The sequence below is a fragment of the Neospora caninum genome, chromosome II (assembly GCF_000208865.1).
Source record: "Neospora caninum Liverpool complete genome, chromosome II".
NCBI lineage: Eukaryota > Apicomplexa > Conoidasida > Eucoccidiorida > Sarcocystidae > Neospora > Neospora caninum.
In genome coordinates, this window is record NC_018387.1 from 1,116,320 (window position 1) to 1,136,431 (window position 20,112).

The 20,112-nt window shown below is 50.3% G+C and overlaps 2 protein-coding genes across 2 annotated transcripts in view; one reads left to right on the forward strand and one right to left on the reverse strand.

Moving 5' to 3' along the window:
• Positions 1–965: 965 nt before the first annotated feature.
• On the reverse strand, positions 966–13,223 carry NCLIV_005820 (putative ubiquitin-transferase domain containing protein; the record flags this gene model as incomplete). Its single annotated transcript, XM_003880092.1, has 13 exons — positions 966–1,165; positions 1,465–1,568; positions 2,209–2,339; positions 4,046–4,216; positions 5,095–5,164; positions 5,427–5,473; positions 5,957–6,148; positions 6,561–6,647; positions 6,895–7,035; positions 7,572–7,687; positions 8,296–8,882; positions 9,482–11,681; positions 12,590–13,223. 13 exons carry the CDS (start codon positions 13,221–13,223, stop codon positions 966–968), a joined length of 4,680 nt encoding a protein of 1,559 aa, XP_003880141.1.
• A 6,219-nt stretch (positions 13,224–19,442) lies between these two features.
• Positions 19,443–20,112, forward strand: part of NCLIV_005830 (hypothetical protein) — a gene marked incomplete at both ends in the record, with an annotated part of 28,851 nt that continues 28,181 nt past the window's right edge. The window contains one exon of the mRNA XM_003880093.1: positions 19,443–20,040. Coding sequence (XP_003880142.1) covers positions 19,443–20,040 — 598 coding nt within the window. The remainder of the gene's footprint in view (positions 20,041–20,112) is intronic.

Genomic DNA, 20,112 nt, shown 5'->3' on the forward strand with positions numbered 1-20,112 from the left:
AGTCCTATTTGTCTCTCTCTTGGCTACGCAGCAAACGGACTCTTTCACAATTATACCTACTTCTACAGATACATATATATATATATATATATATATGTGCATGCTTATGCATGTATGTATATATATATATATATATATATATATATATATATATATATATATATTTATACATGCACAGAAATCGATACATGCATGCCTGTACAGGTATGTATGAATACGTGGACACCGTAAAAGGGCGCATAGAAAACAACGACGGGTAAAGGACACTGGATCAATTTCGGTTCGCCTTGTCAGTAACGGCGAAGGCGGAAACAAAACCTTTCACGAAAGTTCGGGTCGCGCACGGTAAGTCTTTAAAAAGATGAACAGACACACAGACTGTCCCTCTGTCTGTCACGTGACAGTCTATCCGCAGCTTCCAGGGAAATCCAAAAAGGTTTCGACGCAAACGTTTTTGGCGCCACTTGGTCAACGCTCTCACAGAAAAAAGCTAAACAAACCTGTGTACAATCCATGACGCTTCAGCAGTTAAACACATGTCCACACAGGTGCGCACTGCACACACATCCACCTGTACATCCATACCGTACATATTATACAGCTAGTGACATATACTGGAACACAGATGAACAGATATATATACACATATATACATAGATATACATATACACGCTTCCACGCTTTGCTTCGCAACCGCCTCGCGTTAGGTGAGGAAGGTGGGAGCGGGCGGTGCGAACTGAGAGAGCCGGTGTCCTCTCAACGCCATGTTGTGCAAATCGGAGAGGACAGCAAACGTCTCTCCGACCGTCGGTTCCTGCATCTGTTTCTCCTCTCCCTCTCGCTCTTTTGTTCCTGCATTCTCTCCCGTGTGCACTTCCCCTGCCGGCCTATCGTTCGCCTTTGGTCCTCTTTTGTCCAAGAGCTCTTCTCAGCACCCGCGTCTCCGCTTTTCGTTTGCGATATATTTACTGGAGGCCGAAGCCTTCGCTTTCGTCGATGGCACGCAGGAGCAGAAGCTGCAATTTTTCACTGGAGGCGTAGCGCGGAAGAAGGAGGACATTGAAACACGTGTATGCAGTCGGAAGGCGTTCTGTGGGTTCGCCTCCGTTCTTTTGCAAGGTCATTCGAATTTCCTTTAAACCGAAGGCGGGCGATCGATCGCTTCCTAAAAGGCAAAACGCAGCGAAAAAACCGCGCCCACGAGACATGCGCCACCGTTGACACACACACACACACCCTGTCGCGCCTCCTCTACTTACGCGTTATCGACACCCACAGAGATGTAGATACGGTACAAATACATGTCTCTATAGCTGTACGAATGCACGTATCTATCGATGGACACATGCATGTGTCTACGGAAAGACATAACCGCTATGCGAACATGCATCGATGTGCTCTTTCGATGAAAAAATGGTTGTTTTGCAGGTTGTCGAAGCGAGCGAGAGCGGATCGTGCGTTTACCTGTGACAAATTTAAGGAACTTTTGTTTCTGGAAAATGTCGAAAGACAATACTATTTTCCAAAAGGATTCGATGTACGGATCATCTGCCTCGAAACCCTCCAGTCTGCACAGCGAACGCACACAGCAACAATTCAATACACAGCCTCTCAATGCCAAAGTGTCCACGTAGTCATATCAACCACGCATGTCTTTCCATTCAGATCTATCTATATACCTCGATCTCGATCCATCTATATATCTACACATCTATATGTACGTTTCTCAGTTTTGGCGTGCGTATGTGAATTTGGTGTACGTTTCAAGTGTATATACGTATACGCATATGCAGGCTCAGGGCACGTACATGTATATATGCGTGTCAGCGAGGAGTCTCTTTGTCTTTGTATGTCTACTGCATTGACGTGGCTCTGGATCTATCACCATAGCAAAGGCTGCCAAATTTGTCTGTCGAGCTACCTATATATATATATATATATATATATATGCATGTATATATATGTATATCTTTGTATATAGATATTATATTCGTATATGTGTATATATGAAATCTCGTCAGAGACAGTTACATTTGTAGCTCCATGAGCCTGGAGAGCTACGGCTTAAACCGCTGAGCACTTCTCTCTACAGCACATTCGGATCTCCAGGAAAATAATTACGTCTCGAGACAGATAGAACGTTGCGATCTGAAATTCGAATATGTGTGCATGCTCGTGTGCATGCAAAAGAGATGGGATTCGGCCTACTTGGCAGACTCGCGAAGCTGACGAAAGTCGAGTTCAGGCGTGCCGCAAATCAGGAGTTGCAATTCCCGTCCACTTAGTTGGGAGACGAGGGGAGAGGAGCAAAGCAAGAAACCTCTTTCAAACGCATCGTACTGAAAGACATGTCACCCAGGGACAACAGAAGAACGGCAGTTCTTCCACTGGTTGAAAACAAAAGCACGCCGTGAAGGCACAGAGTTTCTCAGCACGAATAAAGCCATCGCGCACACACCAACCGCGACTCTTGTGTCCAGAAAGTACAAATTTAAAAGTCTACATATAACCATCCACCTTTCCGACGAACAAAGATGCACCTGTGTACACACCACGCATGAGTCGCTTTCTATAATTATATATATATATATATATATATCAATGGACAAGCCGCCATATTGTACTCATTCTCATAAATAATTACTCACGTATTCATGCTTATATATATATATATATATATATATATCAATGGACGAGCCGCCATATTGTACTCATTCTCATAAATAATTACTCACGTATTCATGCTTATATATATATATATATATCAATGGACGAGCCGCCATATTGTACTCATTCTCATAAATAATTACTCACGTATTCATGCTTATATATATATATATATATATCAATGGACGAGCCGCCATATTGTACTCATTCTCATAAATAATTACTCACGTATTCATGCTTATATATATATGTATATATATCAATGGACGAGCCGCCATATTGTACTCATTCTCATAAATAATTACTCACGTATTCAGGCTTATATATATATATATATATATATATATCAATGGACAAGCCGCCATATTGTACTCATTCTCATAAATAATTACTCACGTATTCATGCTTATATATATATATATATATATATATATCAATGGACAAGCCGCCATATTGTACTCATTCTCATAAATAATTACTCACGTATTCATGCTTATATATATATATATATATATATATATATATATCAATGGACGAGCCGCCATATTGTACTCATTCTCATAAATAATTACTCACGTATTCATGCTTATATATATATATATATATATATACATATCAATGGACAAGCCGCCATATTGTACTCATTCTCATAAATAATTACTCACGTATTCATGCTTATATATATATATATATATATATATATATCAATGGACAAGCCGCCATATTGTACTCATTCTCATAAATAATTACTCACGTATTCATGCTTATATATATATATATATATATATATATATATATATCAATGGACGAGCCGCCATATTGTACTCATTCTCATAAATAATTACTCACGTATTCATGCTTATATATATATATATATATATATATATATCAATGGACGAGCCGCCATATTGTACTCATTCTCATAAATAATTACTCACGTATTCATGCTTATATATATATATATATATATCAATGGACGAGCCGCCATATTGTACTCATTCTCATAAATAATTACTCACGTATTCATGCTTATATATATATATATATATATATATATATATATATATCAATGGACAAGCCGCCATATTGTACTCATTCTCATAAATAATTACTCACGTATTCAGGCTTATATATATATATATATATATATATCAATGGACGAGCCGCCATATTGTACTCATTCTCATAAATAATTACTCACGTATTCATGCTTATATATATATATATCAATGGACGAGCCGCCATATTGTACTCATTCTCATAAATAATTACTCACGTATTCATGCATATATATATGCGTGTATATGCGTATCCACCTGTGGATGTATAGGTGCATTTGCGTGGTGAGGAGAGAAGGACAAACGGCCACACAACTTACTTGCTGTTTGACGGAATCAACCAGGAGGTAGTGAGTGTATTTGGAGACAAAGAGACCTCGGTTTTCCATGGTGACAGGAATGGACTCTCCACCTTCCATCAGCGAAGCTTCGCCGACGACTTTCCCATCTCTTACAAGGTCCACCGCAAATGTCTGAGTGCTGAACGCCGCCTACAAATCACCCCGTCGACACGGAACCACACAAAAGCACTGTCGCGATAGCTGCCGGCCCTGTTTCGCTATGACTCTCCATGTATCGCCTCTCCTTTATTTCTACCTAGCCACATATGTATGTATGTATGTATGTATGTATGTATGTATGTATGTATGTATGTATGTATGTATGCGTCTATGTACATATGTATGTATACATGCATATATGGGTCATTTCCAGGGCCTCTCGATACGTGGTTTCCTGTCAAACGACGAAGGTTTGGTAACTCGTTTTCCTGTCTGCATGTTGCGCTGTGTCTATCCCACACACGGACATCTGCCTGAGTGTTACCCCGTGACAGCATTTATGCCCACAGGTGTCTCTGACCTGTCCTGAGATCGATATACACTTGTGCAGAAGAGTATATTCACCGACCTATATTCACACTCATCGATCCTATGTATGTGCGTGTCCTTTCCTATCCTGTTGTCCGATTCCATCTATCCTATATTATACATATATATCAATCTGTCTCTTTGGCCATGTATGATGTATGCATGTCCGAATCCCTGGCTACACGAATCGTCTCTATCCATCCTATATATGTATATATATATATATATGTATATATATATATATATATATATGGCCCTAATCTGCGTCCATGTCTCCAGCTTGTCTTTCGTCGCCCTGTCTCTTCTCTCTACCTTTCTACCAGTTCACCGCCCCTGTTCATCTCTTTCTCTTTCCGTAGGCAGATGTGCTTCGAGGCGATATGAGTCACTATCACCCCGTGGAAAACAGGCTCTGTTGAAAAGGCGTCGCTTTCTCTCTATCTACAGAAGGGACAGAGACACCCCAGAGTCTAGGCCAGAGAGACAGACACGCCGCCTACTTCGAATTCGTCTCTCTTGTCCATCGTGAGCATCTTTTCGAAGCTGTTCATCTCTTCCGGAAACACATCCCTGAACACAAAGCGAGAAAGTGCACAACACACACTGCACTGTCGGCCCCGGGGAGGTCCACATGCACTCCGCACTCGAGCCTGGCTTTTTCACCATATTGCTGAACGGTTTCTTCCACTCTCACTGTTGCGCCGGCAGAGCCCCGTCCCGTTCGCACTCTCGTCACGAGGCATGCCTTGTAAGAGAAAAGCAAACACCTCTTAGAAACACCGAAACGTTGGACAGCGTAGCGCTTTGGTTGTCGGATCCTCCGAAAACTTACCCCAAGTCCTCGAGGGTAACACGGCGCCCTTGCAGCATGTTGTAGAGCTGCGTGACAAAACAGCACAACGTTTGGCTAAATTCCACCTCCGGAAAGACAAAACGCCATAGTGTCGGTGGGAAAAAACACTTTGCACGTGCGCGTCTGTCTCCAGTTTGACGACAGGGGCGAGAGTGCGGTGCCTGGCACGGGCGCCTCCGCGACGAAAACCCAGACGCGACAGAGATGGGCCCTCCAGGCTACAGTGGCGAGCCGAGGAAAGTGAAAGGCCGATACAAATGTACAATCAATCACAATAAACGTATAATGTGTGACTCACACACGGGGTATCCTAAAACCAAGGAACTGAGAGCCTCCACTAGCCCCCATCTATGCACTGCCTAGAGATCGATATCGATACACGGATCTGCGTAAATGTGTATATACTTGTATCTATATCATATTAACTCTAACCCTATACATACATATAGATATAGATATAGATATCTAAATAATAGGTTCCAAACATAAGTAGAAATCGCTCGACGTACGACGAGAGGAAAGGCGAGAGGCATGATCATATCGTTGTAGATGGCCATGGACGCGAGTGCGCCAATCAGCCAGTAATACTTTTCCTTCGCGGTAACGTCCTCAGGCGAGAGATTGGAAAACCAGTAAGTTCGGGCTGCGGGATTGTAGGTGAAGAGGCCGCGTTCTGGCGACAGAAGCTCGGGCGTCAAGAGCTGAAGAAAGAGACGAACGTTTGCGAAAGAAGTGAAAAGGACAAAACGCCCGAGACAGAACGAACCCTGACGGCGGTGAGTCGAGAAGCCGAAACGGGAGAGAAAACACAAACAGAATGAATGCACCGGAAGAAAGGCGGACCTCACGCCACAGGACACCCCCTAAAGCAGACCAGCGTCGACACGCGGTTGGGACTGGAAAGGGCGAGAACCAGGACTATCCACGAGTCTAAAATTTGGCAAGAAAACAGCATGCAGCTACACATAGTATATATATGTCAATTTGCAAATCTCGGTTTCCCTATCGACGTGCACATACACGTGCTGATCACGAGACCTACGCACTGCCTGTGTGCGTCACGGAACCGAGAGCCCGAGATTCTTCAGATCTCCCGTTTGGATGTCAACCTACCGAGAAAAACTCGCGTTTCAAGCCTCCCTCGTCGACACCTTCTTCGCCTTCGAAAACGATTTTTAGCGGCCGCAGTAACTGCCTAGGCTGCAAGTGGACACACGCGCAGCCAGTGGACTCGCAGGAATCTTTCGGCGAACCTTTCCGCTGCATGCATGCGCACCGCGTATTTAGCCCTGGCCTCACTTCATATATATAGGTATGTAGGTAAAAACGCAGGGCATAATAGCTCATCCAATTCTTTGCACAGTGATGGTACTTTCGCCCCCGTGTGGTAAGGTACTGCTGAAGCCCCGCCGTTTTTTTGAAAGAGGGAAATAGAGATATTTCTCACGTTTGCTTTTTGCAAAGCTTCCACGGCGTCGTCCAGGAGAGCTCCGCGGTGTACGCGGAGCAGCAGGAAGGGTAGTTGCGCCTCCAGTAAAGACTGCAAACCTGTGTGATGCTGTTTGTAAATGTTGTCCACCAGGATAACCTGAAAGATACGACAGGAAAAGACGCTGGGCTGGTTCCACTGGCAAATCGAAAAAAGGAGAGAGTCATAAACCCTACATCCGAATATGGATAACGGTACATGTAACGAGATGCCTGCACTGAAAAGGTTTACGAGCAAGACTACTGCTTTGCATGCATGTACCCTTGTGTGGAAATGGGTCTGCGACTGCCTATGTGAATATGCATGCAAAGCAAATACACGGATACACATGTACACGTATACATATATATGCGAATATGCATGCATGTATGTGTGTGTGTGGTATGGATAGCATGCATGCACCCGCCCAGGTGAGCTCTGCACGGACACCCGATCCACTGGCTGCCGTTGATGGACGTTGATTCAACAAGCAAAGGCAAACGCATGTGTATAGATTTGCAGCGGTATGCCTGGTAGGTGTTTCTACACATGTACACCGCTGGTGATTGGATTATCACTGAATTGTCCTGTTGCGTCGAAACCTCTCTCTCTCCGCTGTTTCCTCCATGAAATGTATCTCGCTGTAGAGGGCTTACATTGCGTTTAAACTCGAGCGGACACAGATGCATGTGCGCCATGAAAAAGCACCAGCGACTCTGCAGTTCCGTGCTGAACACCACGTCTTGGTACACGTCAAATGTGGACCACGTTTCTGAAATAAACGCAGACTCGTCGACAATCAGACACATGAGAAACTCGACAGCGGCTCGCCCCGCCTATCTGCGTATACATCTGATTTCCAAGCTGCCACCGCTATCTCTCTGACTCTATGTAAAAGCTCTTCCCATGCCTCCCACGTCCAAATATACGTATAGTGGTGAACGAATTTGCAAATGAAGCTATACCTCTACATATATATATATATATATATACGCTTATTTGTATATATGCGTATATCCGGGTACTGTCGTAAAGACGGAAGACAGACGGATGGGACGGCGAGAGAGACAGCCCAATCTCGGTTAGCGAGAAGCGGCCCCCACCGCATGCAGGCTCTTCTGCAGAGAGAGAGAGCGAGACTCCGCGGAGTGCAGAATCTACACCACACTACGGCTGGCTTCCCGGAACTCCTTTCCGCACCTGATATCCCTCTGTGGAGGCGTACAACTGCAGTGCACGATGCCATCAACAAGCATGCGTTGCGGAAAGGTTCCTTTCTCCCAAGAGCATTCATCTCTAGTTTCCCTGACTCGCCTTCTACCGTCTCCCCCCACCCCCCGAACAGACAACTTGCGGACTCCGTTTCACGTTCCCTCCTACCTCTTTTTCGTCTCTGTGGGAGCGTCGGCGTGTCCTGCGTCTCCTTTTCATTTTTTCGCTCCTCTGTCTCCTCGCGTCTCTCTTGAGAATCCTCCCCTTCTCCTCTTTCCTCTCGCCCTCCGCATGCATTCTCGCTCGCGGAGCCGCGCGCGCCCTGCGCTTCTTCCGAGTCCTGCGGGGTGCGGCGACCACCGCTCTCGGCCGAGGCCCCACGTGCGCGCTGAATCAAATCCGCATATAAGGCGACTTCGCGAATCGGATCGACGAGCTGTCCGACGGCTGCGAGATGGAATTTCTCCACCGGGATCTTCACCTTGGTGGGTACGTCTCTCTCGCCAGCTGCAAAGAGCGAGGAAGAAACATGCTTCCTGGGTTTGCTCGCGTTGTCGGCTGTCTCGCTCGTTGCTGAAAGACGTGGAGACGACGGAAGAAGGTAGGCTCGGTGAGAACAAGGCCGCATGTTCGCGAGATACAGAAGCTCGAGGAGGGCTACCCCATGCCAGAGACGGTCCACGTTCCGGTACGCGGCAGGCGCCTGTCGGAGTGTCTTCGTGATGAACCACTTGGTCATTCGCACAAGGCGGCGCCTGCGCATGCAGACAGAAAAAATAGGAAACGTGAAACACCTCAGGCGAGAACCAGAAAGAAAACAGCCTGTCGATAGAAGCTCGCGCGAAAACACGGAAGTCAAATGTTCAGAGAGAGAGAGATTTCCACCTCTCTCTCTACATATATGTATATATGCAGGTATGCCATGTGGAAAGAAAGAGTGGTGCGCTCGTACGGTGTATTGTGCGCTCTTTAAGCACATCCACGTGTACAGACATACACACAGCTACACAGATACATGCATATACACATATAGCCTGTTAGAGGTATATCAAGATATATATATATATATATATATACATATCTGTGTGTGTACAGATTTAGTGGGGAGATCTTCGGCGCCTTTTCCACGAGGAGATGTGAGTTCGGGCACTCAGGTTGAGGCGCCTGTGGGTGCTCGAAAACGTCTGAGAGATTTGCAGAGGCGGTGAGCAGATCGTCCCTTGAATTGGACTTTAAAACAGTTGACTGCCGTGACTCGTCGGGCCCTCCCGCCGCGTGCCGATTCGAAACCCTATGACGTTTTTCACGGGAACCCCCTTTCTGCACTTCACAACCCTTTCCCTTTTCGACTTACTCGAAGAGGTTGTCTGGGAACTCGGCGGCGAGTCTCACAAATTCCATTTTCCCCTCCGGGGGGAGGTGGAAGAGAAGATGCGCGAGGGCTGCGAAGATTGCCTCGCCCCGAGCGTCATTCACTCCAGAGACGGTTTTCTGTGTGTCTGGGTGTTTGTCGTCCTTCTCGTGCCTTTCCGATTCAGTTTGCTCGCCTTCTCTTCCCTCTGTCTCGCCCTCGCGCTTCCCGTCACTCTCGCCGTCTCGGGCTTCTCGACGCGCGGCCTCCGCAGCCTCGGAGAGACTCGCGGAGGAGAGGACGAACGACGGCTCTCTGGCGGGTCCGTCTTCGCCCTGTGAGGGGGTGTTCAGGTCGGCTGCGTCGATCGCCATGTCCTCGATCCCCCACCCGTACAGCCGGAAGCACGCGAGAATGAAGAGAATGAAGCGAATGGCGTCCGCAGATTTAAAGTGTTGCGCGTACTTGACGCAGCCAGCAAGACAGGTCATCACACTCGTCGCGAGCACTGGGAGCATGTCCTCCGGCAGGTGTACGTACACCTCATCGAGGCCGGCAAAGTCCGGATGGCAACCGCGTCCGGGGAAGACGAAAGACGAGTTGAGGCGGTAGACGTCCGCGAAGACGAGGGCGAGCTTGGATTTGAGCAGCCCCGCGTCGCCGGTGCTCTGGCTCCCCTCAATGAGCATCAGAAACTCCTCAACGGACACTCCGGCGAGGTAGGACGAAGACGCGACCGCCGACTCCTCGAAGGACCCAGCGAGACTCGCCGAGCTCGACAGGTGCCGCTCGACGTCCAGGCCTGGCGTCTGGTTTTGCAACCACGAGGCGTTGCGCGTGAACGAACCCTGCGCGAGACACGACCCCGGCCCCAGACTCGAGAGGCCTCGAGAGATCGAATGCCGCGGAAACTCGCAGCCAATAAGGGACTGCGAGCGACAGAAGATCGACTTGAAGAACGGCTGTAAATCCGCAACTGCACTCGACGACGGGCGCAAGTCGTCCCGGCCGCGACTGCGCTGCCCGACAGCAGCGACGCTCGCTGGAACCGCCGCAGCGCCGCAGTGGAAGTCGCCGCATGCAACAAAGTAAAAAAACAAATCTGGGTTTTCCACCTGCAGAAGCAGTGGAGTCGACGCGTACGGCAGGGACGGATGCAGCAAGGCCAAGGCATCTTGCGCACTCTCGGGTTGGGTTTGTCGCTCGTCCGCGAGAGCTTCTCTCTCAGCCGCCGGGTTCTGGGAATGCCCCGCATCTGAACCGCCGCCCGCTGGAGGAACCTGCTCGTGCGCGTCGCCAGCTTTTTTTCCAGGGTCGCTTTTCAGCGCGGGCGTGACTTCCGCAGCCGACGGAGACAGACGAAGCATCGGACTCGAGCACGGCACGCCGAGCTGCCTCAAGTCGTTCCGGCCCCAACAGAACAGTTTCCCCGAGGCGGTGACAGCCGCCGAGAAGTGCTGGCCGAGGGAAATGAGTTTCACGCGGTGGTTCGCGAGGGCGACGACCGGGAGGAACGTTGAGCTGAAGAGGAAAAAGTCTTCGCTTCGCTTCAACTTCCCGCCTTGGTCTGCTTCGACTTCGTAGTAAGGTTCGCGGCCCAACTCGCCGTAGTAGTTGCTGCCGCACGTCATCACCCGCCCGCCAGTGAGGAGAACTGCGGAGTGGCTATACCCCGCAGCGACGAATTTGACGCGTCTCCCCAGCCGCCCGAGGTGCTCCACGCGCGTAGGGACAGTGACGACGCGCGCGTGCGCGTAGGCGTCTCCGAGGCCGAGCCGCCCGTCCTTGTTCCGGCCCCAGGTGTAGACGGCGCCGCTGATGGTCAAGGCGACGACGTGCTGCGCACCTGCAGCTACCTGGCGAATCGGGACGGCGTAGAGAGGAGACAAGAGGGCGAGCGACGCTGGAGACGGGGCGTCTGTGGAAGACTGCGAGGCCAGAGAAGCCGAAGAGGAAGACGCCCGGGCGCCGAGGCCAAGGCAGCCGTGGCTGCCGTCGCCGCAGGCGAAGACGACGCCGGTGGCGCTGAGAAGGACCGAGAAGTTCTCACCGCATGTCGCGGTCGTGAAAGAGACTTGGCCTTGCGTCGCTCGCGCGGAGTCCGGATGCAGGAGCATCAGGCGGGGACGCGAAACGCCCAACTGCACGGAAGCTGGACCCTGGCCGAGCTGGCCGAATTCGTTCGAGCCAAAGGAGATGGCAGCTGCGGAACGCGTCAACGAGAGAAAGAAAAGAAAAAGAGGAACGCGCCTTCCGAAAAAGAAAATGCGGTTCGACTGAGTAAACGCACTGTAGCCACGATAGGGCGGGGAGACACGGGAAAAGGCAAAAAGGCGGAAAGAAGCACAAAGCAACAAAGAGAAACGAGACACACAGAGAGACAGGAGACAGCGAGAGAGAAAGAGAGGCAAAGAGGGATAAAAATAGAGACAAAGAGAGAAACACAGAGAGAGACTTGAGAGGAAGACACCAAACACAGATGAAGATGAAGAGGGGATGAAGAAACCCAGCATCTGGGAGAGAACATGCGTAAGAATGACCAGGAGAGAGAGCCGGCGGACACGCCTTTCCACGCCGGCGTTGTACCGAGGATACGGTCGGTTCCTTGTGTCAGTCTATATTGAGGGTTCGGAAGTCGTTTTTAACTCGATTGCGGAAGGAAGCAATGCACGCTCTGACAGTCGGGAACTACGAAAAAACCCTTCTCTGCACGACCTTCCCAAGTATACATACTTACATACATGCACATGTACATATATCCATATATATGTACATACAGAGAGAACTGGACTTGAGAGGGAACAAAGCGCACACAACTATACGCCTCTACCTAGATGCGTGGTGGCGATAGAGACAAAGAGTTTGCAGATTCGTCGATGCACCAGCCGACGAAGCGCAAAGACGAAAAAGAGACACTGAGACAGCAGCGCGTGGACACAGACCGGATGAGCGGTTTCCTTGGTTTCCAAATCGCTCGCTGTGAGGCAGCCGAAACTGGGACTCGGCGAAGAAAGCCGTTTCTCTGGCGACTGCAGAAGGCCAAGAGCGTTCCGCAGATGTCGCCGGACGTTCTCCGTCTCAGTGTATGCGTTTCTGGAGAGGTGCGCTTACCTCCGTTTTCGAGAACGGCGACGGCGTGTGTGTTGGAAGACGCCACCATCTTCACATCCCCTAGGGTTTCGCACAACGACGCTCTGGGCACAACGCCGTCGCCTCTGCCGTCGTCGTCGAGGTCCATGCCGAGGAGCTCGAGGCCGATCTCCGTGCTGCCGCCGGCCCAGAGCAAGTCGTGAAAATCCCAAATGAATGTGTTTGCGCCGCTGCAACTCATCCCCGCAATCGTCTTATGCTGAAGTTTCTTCACACGACTGGGGCCCCCTGTGGCGGGCGTCGCGCTCGCCTCTTCTCCCGCGCTCGCTTTCTCGTCCCCTCCCTCGTTCTCTGGGTCTTTCTCTCCTGTGCTTTTGGGTGTCTCTGGAGAGGCTGCGAGGCCGAAGGCGCCGTTGAGCAGCTGTCCCTTGTCGTTCAGTCCCCACAGGTAGACGTGGAAGTCGAGCGCCTTCACGAGTTGTTCCGTTTGCTGTCTCTGGAGGGACGGAAAGGAGACCAGTTGTGCGTTTTGCGAGGCGAACCGCGACACGAAAGACGGACTCGCAGAGAATGCCTCGCTCCCTTTGGGGCCATCCAGAGGGGGAGGAGACGCCTCAGGGCGAGGGCCGTCGCAAGCCCCACGCGTGGCATCCATCGCGTTTGTTTTGGGGCGTTTCTGCGAGGAAAAACTGAAGCGAAAAGACGAGTGGAAGGACGAGTGGAAGGACGAGCGGGAAGGCCGCCGTCGGTCCACAGGATGTACAGTCGAATCGGAAGCTGTCGAGGGGGGTGGGACCGTTCCCGGAGAGGCTGAAGATGCGGAGGACGATTTTTGCTTCTGGGAAAAGCCGCGTGCTGCGGCTTTGCGAGAGAGACACGGAAAAAAGGCAGGCATTCTTTGAAGAGGGGAACAACGCCCATCAGGCGCCAGAGCAGACTCGCGACACGCGAAAGAGAGAAACTCAGAAAAACACCCTCCCTCAGAGGTAGACACAGAGGCTCGGTGGATTCTCGCGATGAACACAAAGCGAGGGGCTGGCGCGTTTGGAGGACGTCCGTTCTGGAGAATCCAAGGAAAGGCGCGGGAGAGCGAATGCGAGAGAACAACAGAGATCAGTGATAGGAGAGACAGAGAACAAGCGAGAGAGAGAATACGACAGAGGACACGAGAGACAGAGAACAGGAGAGACAGAAAATGAGAAAAAGGGAAAGAAAGAGAGAAAAGAAAACTGGTGAGAGGATGGACACCAGGACGGGGCGGAGGGAAAACCGGGGAGAGTTAGAAACGGACTGAAGTGTGCGAAAGGAACAGATGCAAGGAAAATGAAGCGAAATGCCGGGGGGAGAAGGAAGAGAAGAGAAAGGCACCCTGAGAGTCTCGAGGACGGAAACGCCGGGACGAGAACGTCCGTCTGAGGAGGAAGCCGCCATGCACATGCAGAGACACATGAACGAAACGGAAAGAGGAGTTTGTGGAAAGCGAAAAAACACTTGGAGAAGGAAGGGGATGCGAGAAAAGCGCGAGACACGAGGCGTCGTTGGTCGAAGCCTTTTCCACTTTTCTCACCAAAGAGGCGGAAGATCGATTGGCATTCACCGCGATCAAGCTCCGAGAAACCACAGCGGGTGAGGCGCACGTTGCGTCGACGGACGAGCACACAAACGAAGGAGACCGGGGAAGACGAAAAACGCGGGGCAACTGCACAAGTACATCCAGATGAAAATCTGGCGAACAAAGACACGAAGACGAACAAGACCGAGAGCGGTGAAGCTAGAGAAGGAAGATCGAGGCCTCCTCTGCATGCGCGGCAGAGATTTAAGGTTGCGAGGCTTGCACTGGCGACGGGGAGCTCTGCGGCATCGCTGATCTGAAGTTGAGCGAAGCGGGGTGAGGACGACCACACAAGCGGCAAGAAGGGAGAAAAGGGACGAAGAAGAACCTGAGTACGCTGTGGGGGGAGAGAGACTGGACCTACGGGACAGAGAAAAACCGACACCAGAAAAGACCGGAGACGAAAATCGATAGGAACAGCCAACGGGCGTGACACGGGTGGGACGAAACCGAGGAACCGAGTTGGATGAACGAACCAGAAGGCCTGTTACCTTTGTGTGTGGACATCGGCGAGTCTCTGTTCTCGTCAAAGAACATGGAGATCTACGCGATTCCTGACAAATCTACATACCCATGAACGGGTAGAGATATCCCAAAGCATACAAATTGCTTGGATAAATGTAGATGGACCTAGACAGACAGATTAATAGGCAGGTAGACACTGATGCATGACGGGAGGGCCCGTGTATAAGTTTGTCCATAAACGGAGATCTTTGGCTACGCGCGCCTACTGCAAGGGTATATGAGCGTCCTTCTTTGAGGAAAAACGATTCGCTAGCTCGCCTTCCTGTGTTCTCTGCACTTGTCATGGATTGAGCCCGCGCATGCTACGCACATCGTTGGCACAGAGACACACAACAGAGACTGTGGAGAGACGATTCTTGCTTTGTGGTCTCTTTTTTGGGAATTGAATAGACGATACTTCTCTCTACAGCGGAAACGGTGCTTGAAAACACATGGCTCTTCTTCCAGAGAAACTAACATTTGCTAAAAATCCGCAAAAGCTGACCAATGAATCGCGGGCGAACGTGGGGCGAGCCAGCCCCGGCTGTGAACAGAAAACGCGTACAAGACTTTCTCACTTTTTCATCTCCCTTTTCATTTCCCTTCCCTTCTATCCCTTCTTTCCTTCCTCTTTCTTTCCGCATTTCTCTTCCTCGTTCTCGCCCCTTCTCTATTTTTTTTCTCTGCGCGTTTCCCGCTCGCCGCGCGCGTTCGCTGACTCGCGATCCGGTGTATGTACACCCCGGCCGCGCCGCATCGAGCTGGGAGACGGCTCTAGGAAGGCGGCAGGAAAAGCAAAGCTCCGCGGATTAACGGAAAGGCGAAAAAGAAGGAAAACCCAGAAAAAAAGAATGCTGCCTCCGAGCTGGGGCCACGGCTAGCTCACCTGTCGACGCCGTTTCGCGTTGTCGTGGAAAGTGAACGCCCGCCCGGGCCTTGTTTCGCGTCTCCGTTTCTCCCAGGGAAAACGCCGTCTACAAGGGAGATTTATCGTGGAAAACTTCCCTCGAGGACGTCCGTGAAAAAAAAGTGCAAACGCTCAGCCTCAACCGTTTCGCGGCAAGTCGAGGCATGCACGACACGCGAAAAATCCGCGAGTCTGCCAGCGTCTCCAGGCCTCTCTCTTCAGAGCGGGGTGTGCAGTGCTCGCAGCAAACAAGAGAGGGTGAGAAAAGCAAGCGAGAGAGCAGAGAGAGAAAACGTTTAAGACGCAGAATCTGCGGATCGATGCCTTTTTGTGTTTTCCTCGTCAGGCGAAAGAACCAGCGTACGAGCACGGCCCTCGCGCCCTGTTTTCGTGAATCGGCTTCTCGAGGAACGCGACCCCTCGGGGAAAGCGGTTTTGTGGACAACGGTACAGCTCGGGAAACGTCCCGTCTTGGCGGGGTTATCGGAAAACAGAATCTTACTTCGGGGTGTTTTTTTCGCAAGGGATGCCTGATACATGGAGCTTTTTCGTCCAAATAGTAACTGATGCACGGACTGCATTTTGGGTTATAAATTGGCGGTCACGGCCACTCTGCTATTTAGGAGAGACACTGACGATCCCGTCTGGGAAGAACTGTACCCTCCATGAAGTACGAGTTTGACCGCTGTGAATCCAGAAGCTACCGAGTAGGTAATCGGAAGTCGTTTCCCGAAGAACTCACGAGATCTATTTTTTAGTACCATTTTTGTTAACTCTTTTGGCCGTGCTTCTATCGACAAGAACCACTAGCGTCACACTTTGTCCGTGCTAAAGCGCCACACACGTTCCTCTAGACGCTTCTCGTCGACGGGCATCTCACCAAATACTCTACACCATAAAACTCCCACTACTGTGCTCTATTGCAATTCCATGGATTTGTACATCTATATACGCCTATCCCCGGTACAGAAAACACCATACATACATAGATACATGTACACAGACAGTCTCCCTCCATATGAATATCCGTGTATTGTATATACAAGTCTATATATCAATATATACATATATATGTCGGTCTCCAAATACATAAACATATATATATATATATATATATCCATAGCCATCTCTCCATATGCGTATCTGTATATATATATATATATATATATGTACAAAATCACATCTAGCTCTATGCCTATTTCTATGTGTACCTACGTATGCTTGATGTGTATGTATATCTATGTATTTCTGTATATTAATTTACATGTATATATATAAGCATATAAATAGATGGATACTCCGGGTCTGGGACGCCGAGGTGGAAACGGCACGTGTCCCGTCTTTCCTCGTGGCGAGACTTCTTGACAAACTCCCTCACACGGCAATGTGCCGAATGGATATCGGTAACAAACGCTGAGAAACGGGTAACAGCCGCACGAGACGGCGCGACTTCGAGGGCGGATCTGCCATTTGCTCGGCAACGCGCAACCACTCGAGTTGACAAGCTCTTCGAAACTGTCTCCCTCTTTTTCTGTTTTCCACCTTTGGCCTTTCCCGCCGTTTCACTGGCATGAGGAAATCGCAGACACGCTGTTTGTGGTTTCCCTTCCAACTCCGCATTTGCTAGGAGACCGCATGTCGCCACGGTGCGTCTCGAGAGACGCAATAAACGAACACACCGTTATGCTGAACTAGAGGGCGCCCTACTCGCGAAGGAAAACCCAACCTTTCTTTCGATTGAAAGACTCCACTTTTCGTTTATTAACAGCTCTTCAAAATCACTTTGGGGGAGACAGAGGCGGAAAAAGGGAGAGAAAAGAGGCCACAGAGGAGAGGGGGGGAAACGGAACAGCTCACGAGCGGGAGGTGACTTCGTCGCTTTCACGTTTTCTGCTCCTTCGCAGCTGTAGATACACACTGGAAATCTAGCGACGGAGAGGAAGAGGCCGTTTACTCAATTTAAAGAATTGCCTGCGGATTTAAAGACGGCACATTTCTTTTCTTGACTCGCCTTGGCGTGCGGTCCACAACAGGTCGGCATATCGTACTCGTGCGAGAAAAGATGCAAAACAGGCAAGACGATGAGCTAGCCGGCGTGGTAGTCGGTTTCTGCTTTTTCAGACGCACTCGAGTTCTCCTCTTTCCCTTCATTTCTTTTTCTGTCGCTTAGATCGAGGCCTCCTTTTTTCTGTTTCGTTTTCTTTGTTCTTTTCCTTTTTCCGCGCTTCCTCCGCTCCAGGAGAGACACACGGGCTGTGTACAGTCTACCTCGCAGGCTCTCTTCTCTTCCTGCCGTTTCTCTTTGCTTCACACACTTGCTTCTGCTGTGCCCTTCTCGCCTTCTCTTTTCTGTCGACCAAGAGGCTCTTGCGCCTCTCGCCGAAAACGGCGAGCATGCATGCGCGGGTCAGCTCGCAACTCGACCCGTGTCTTGTCTCTCCTTGTCGTCGTTCCTGATCGTCCGTGCTCTCTTCTGCTTAGTTCTCTCTTCTCCTTAGTTCTCTCTTCTCCTTAGTTCTCTCTTCTCCTTAGTTCTCTCTTCTCCCTAGTTCTCTCTTCTCCTTAGTTCTTTCTCTTCCATTTCTTCCCTTCAGCTCTATCTTCTCCTTCTCTTCCCTTCAGCTCTATCTTCTCTTTCTCTTCCCTTCAGCTCTATCTTCTCTTTCTCTTCCCTTCAGCTCTATCTTCTCTTTCTCTTCCCTTCAGCTCTATCTTCTCCTTCTCTTCCCTTCAGCTCTATCTTCTCCTTCTCTTCCCTTCAGCTCTATCTTCTCCTTCTCTTCCCCTCAGCTCTATCTTCTTCCCTTCCTCTCAGTTCCCTCCTCTCCTCAGTTCTCTCTTCTCTTTCTCTCCTCAGTTCTCTCTTCTTCCCTTTCCCTTTTTCTCGCCTCTCAATTCCTCTCCTTCGCCTTGATGCTGCGTGGGGAGTTTCGTGGATGAGACGCGCTGGGGCGGTCGTCTCCTCGGCGGCTCTCGGGGCGTTGTTTGCCCCACAAAAAGGAGGGACCAGCCCAGAGGGGGGGACAGTCTGACGTTCCTTTTTCACTTTCTCCTTCTCTCTCTACACAGCAGAATCAGACACGTACACTGGGGGCAAAGCCCACAATCCAACCGAACCCTTAGAAAGGACAGAAGAACAAAGAGCGGAACAACAGAGAGGGAGAGAGAGAGACGAACACTGGTCGTTGCAGAAAGGTGACGCGCACGGAAGCATCCTCTCTCTCCCTCCTGTGACAGTTCGTGACACGGGCCGAAGGAGGGCTACTCCAAACTCCAAACACCGAGGAAATCTGAGTCCAGGGAAATGAGGGGGAACGCGGTCTTTGAATAGCGGAGTGTCTCGTGGCGAGGAGACACCCAGGACAGAGGAAAGCTGGGCAAAGGGGAAGAGGAAGACGGCGGCCGTCTTCCTCCGTCTTGCTGTTTCCTTCTTCTCCGTTCCTTGTTTCGCCCTCTCGCACCTCGGGGATCCTCAAGGAGAATGCACTGTGACGAAGAACGTTAGGGGGTGCACATTAGCTCGCTTCTCTTGTTTTTCTCATCCGTTGGCCTCCCGCGTTTCTCTCTGTCTTCCCTGAATGTCTCCCTTGTTCTTCCCCTTCTGCTTTGTTTCTCGCTTCTTTGTCCGTCCTCTTTTTGTCTGAGAGTCTTCCTGCCTTTGTCCTGGCTTCGTCGCCTCTCTTCTCGGGTTGTTTTCCCCACCTTTCTTCCTTTCATCTCTTCCTTTCTCTCCTCTCCGTTTCTCTCCTCTCCGTTTCTCTCCTCTCCATTTCTCTCCTCTCCGTTTCTCTCCTCTCCGTTTCTCTCCTCTCCGTTTCTCTCCTTCCTTTCTTCCCCTCTCCTTTCCCAAGATGTTTCGGCGCTGGCGGAAGGGAGGCTCGTCTCCGAAGGCTCCTCCAGCTGGGAACGCAGGCGCACGCGGCGTCTCGCTCTCGCCAAGAACAGCCTCTCCGTCGTCTCCTTCTTCCCCTGCTTCGCGTGCGGGAAAGAATGACGCGCCGGCCCGAGGTGGTGTGTACACTTCCTTGAGCGAGGAGGTTTTTCAAAAGTTCATCGGACCCGGATGGCCTCGCGAGCGCTTGCAAGTCCTCGACTTCTCTTCTGCAGCGTTTTGCCTGGAGACAGTCACGGGTCCTGACGGCGGCCTGCTGAATCCGCGCCTTCGCGTCCAGAACCTCGCAGAGCTGAACCTGAGCAACAACGCACTCACAGGCGGAAGTGAAGGCGCTGAAGGCGAGACTGGGGGTGTCAACGATGTGGTGAGTGCGGCGAACGGCTTTCGCCGATTGACCAAGTTGATTCTCACGCGAAACTTGATCGAAAGGCTCGACCTCTGGCTTCCAAGCCTCCAAGTCCTCGTCGTCGATTCCAACCGCCTCAAAGCCATGCCGCCTCTCGCCGGCCTTCGAAACCTCCAAATCCTCAATCTCGCGCACAACAAAATTGCAGGTGAATTGCTTTCCACGCATGTGTGGATATGTGTGTATGTGTGTTCCCTATCTGTTACCATACAAGGGCAGA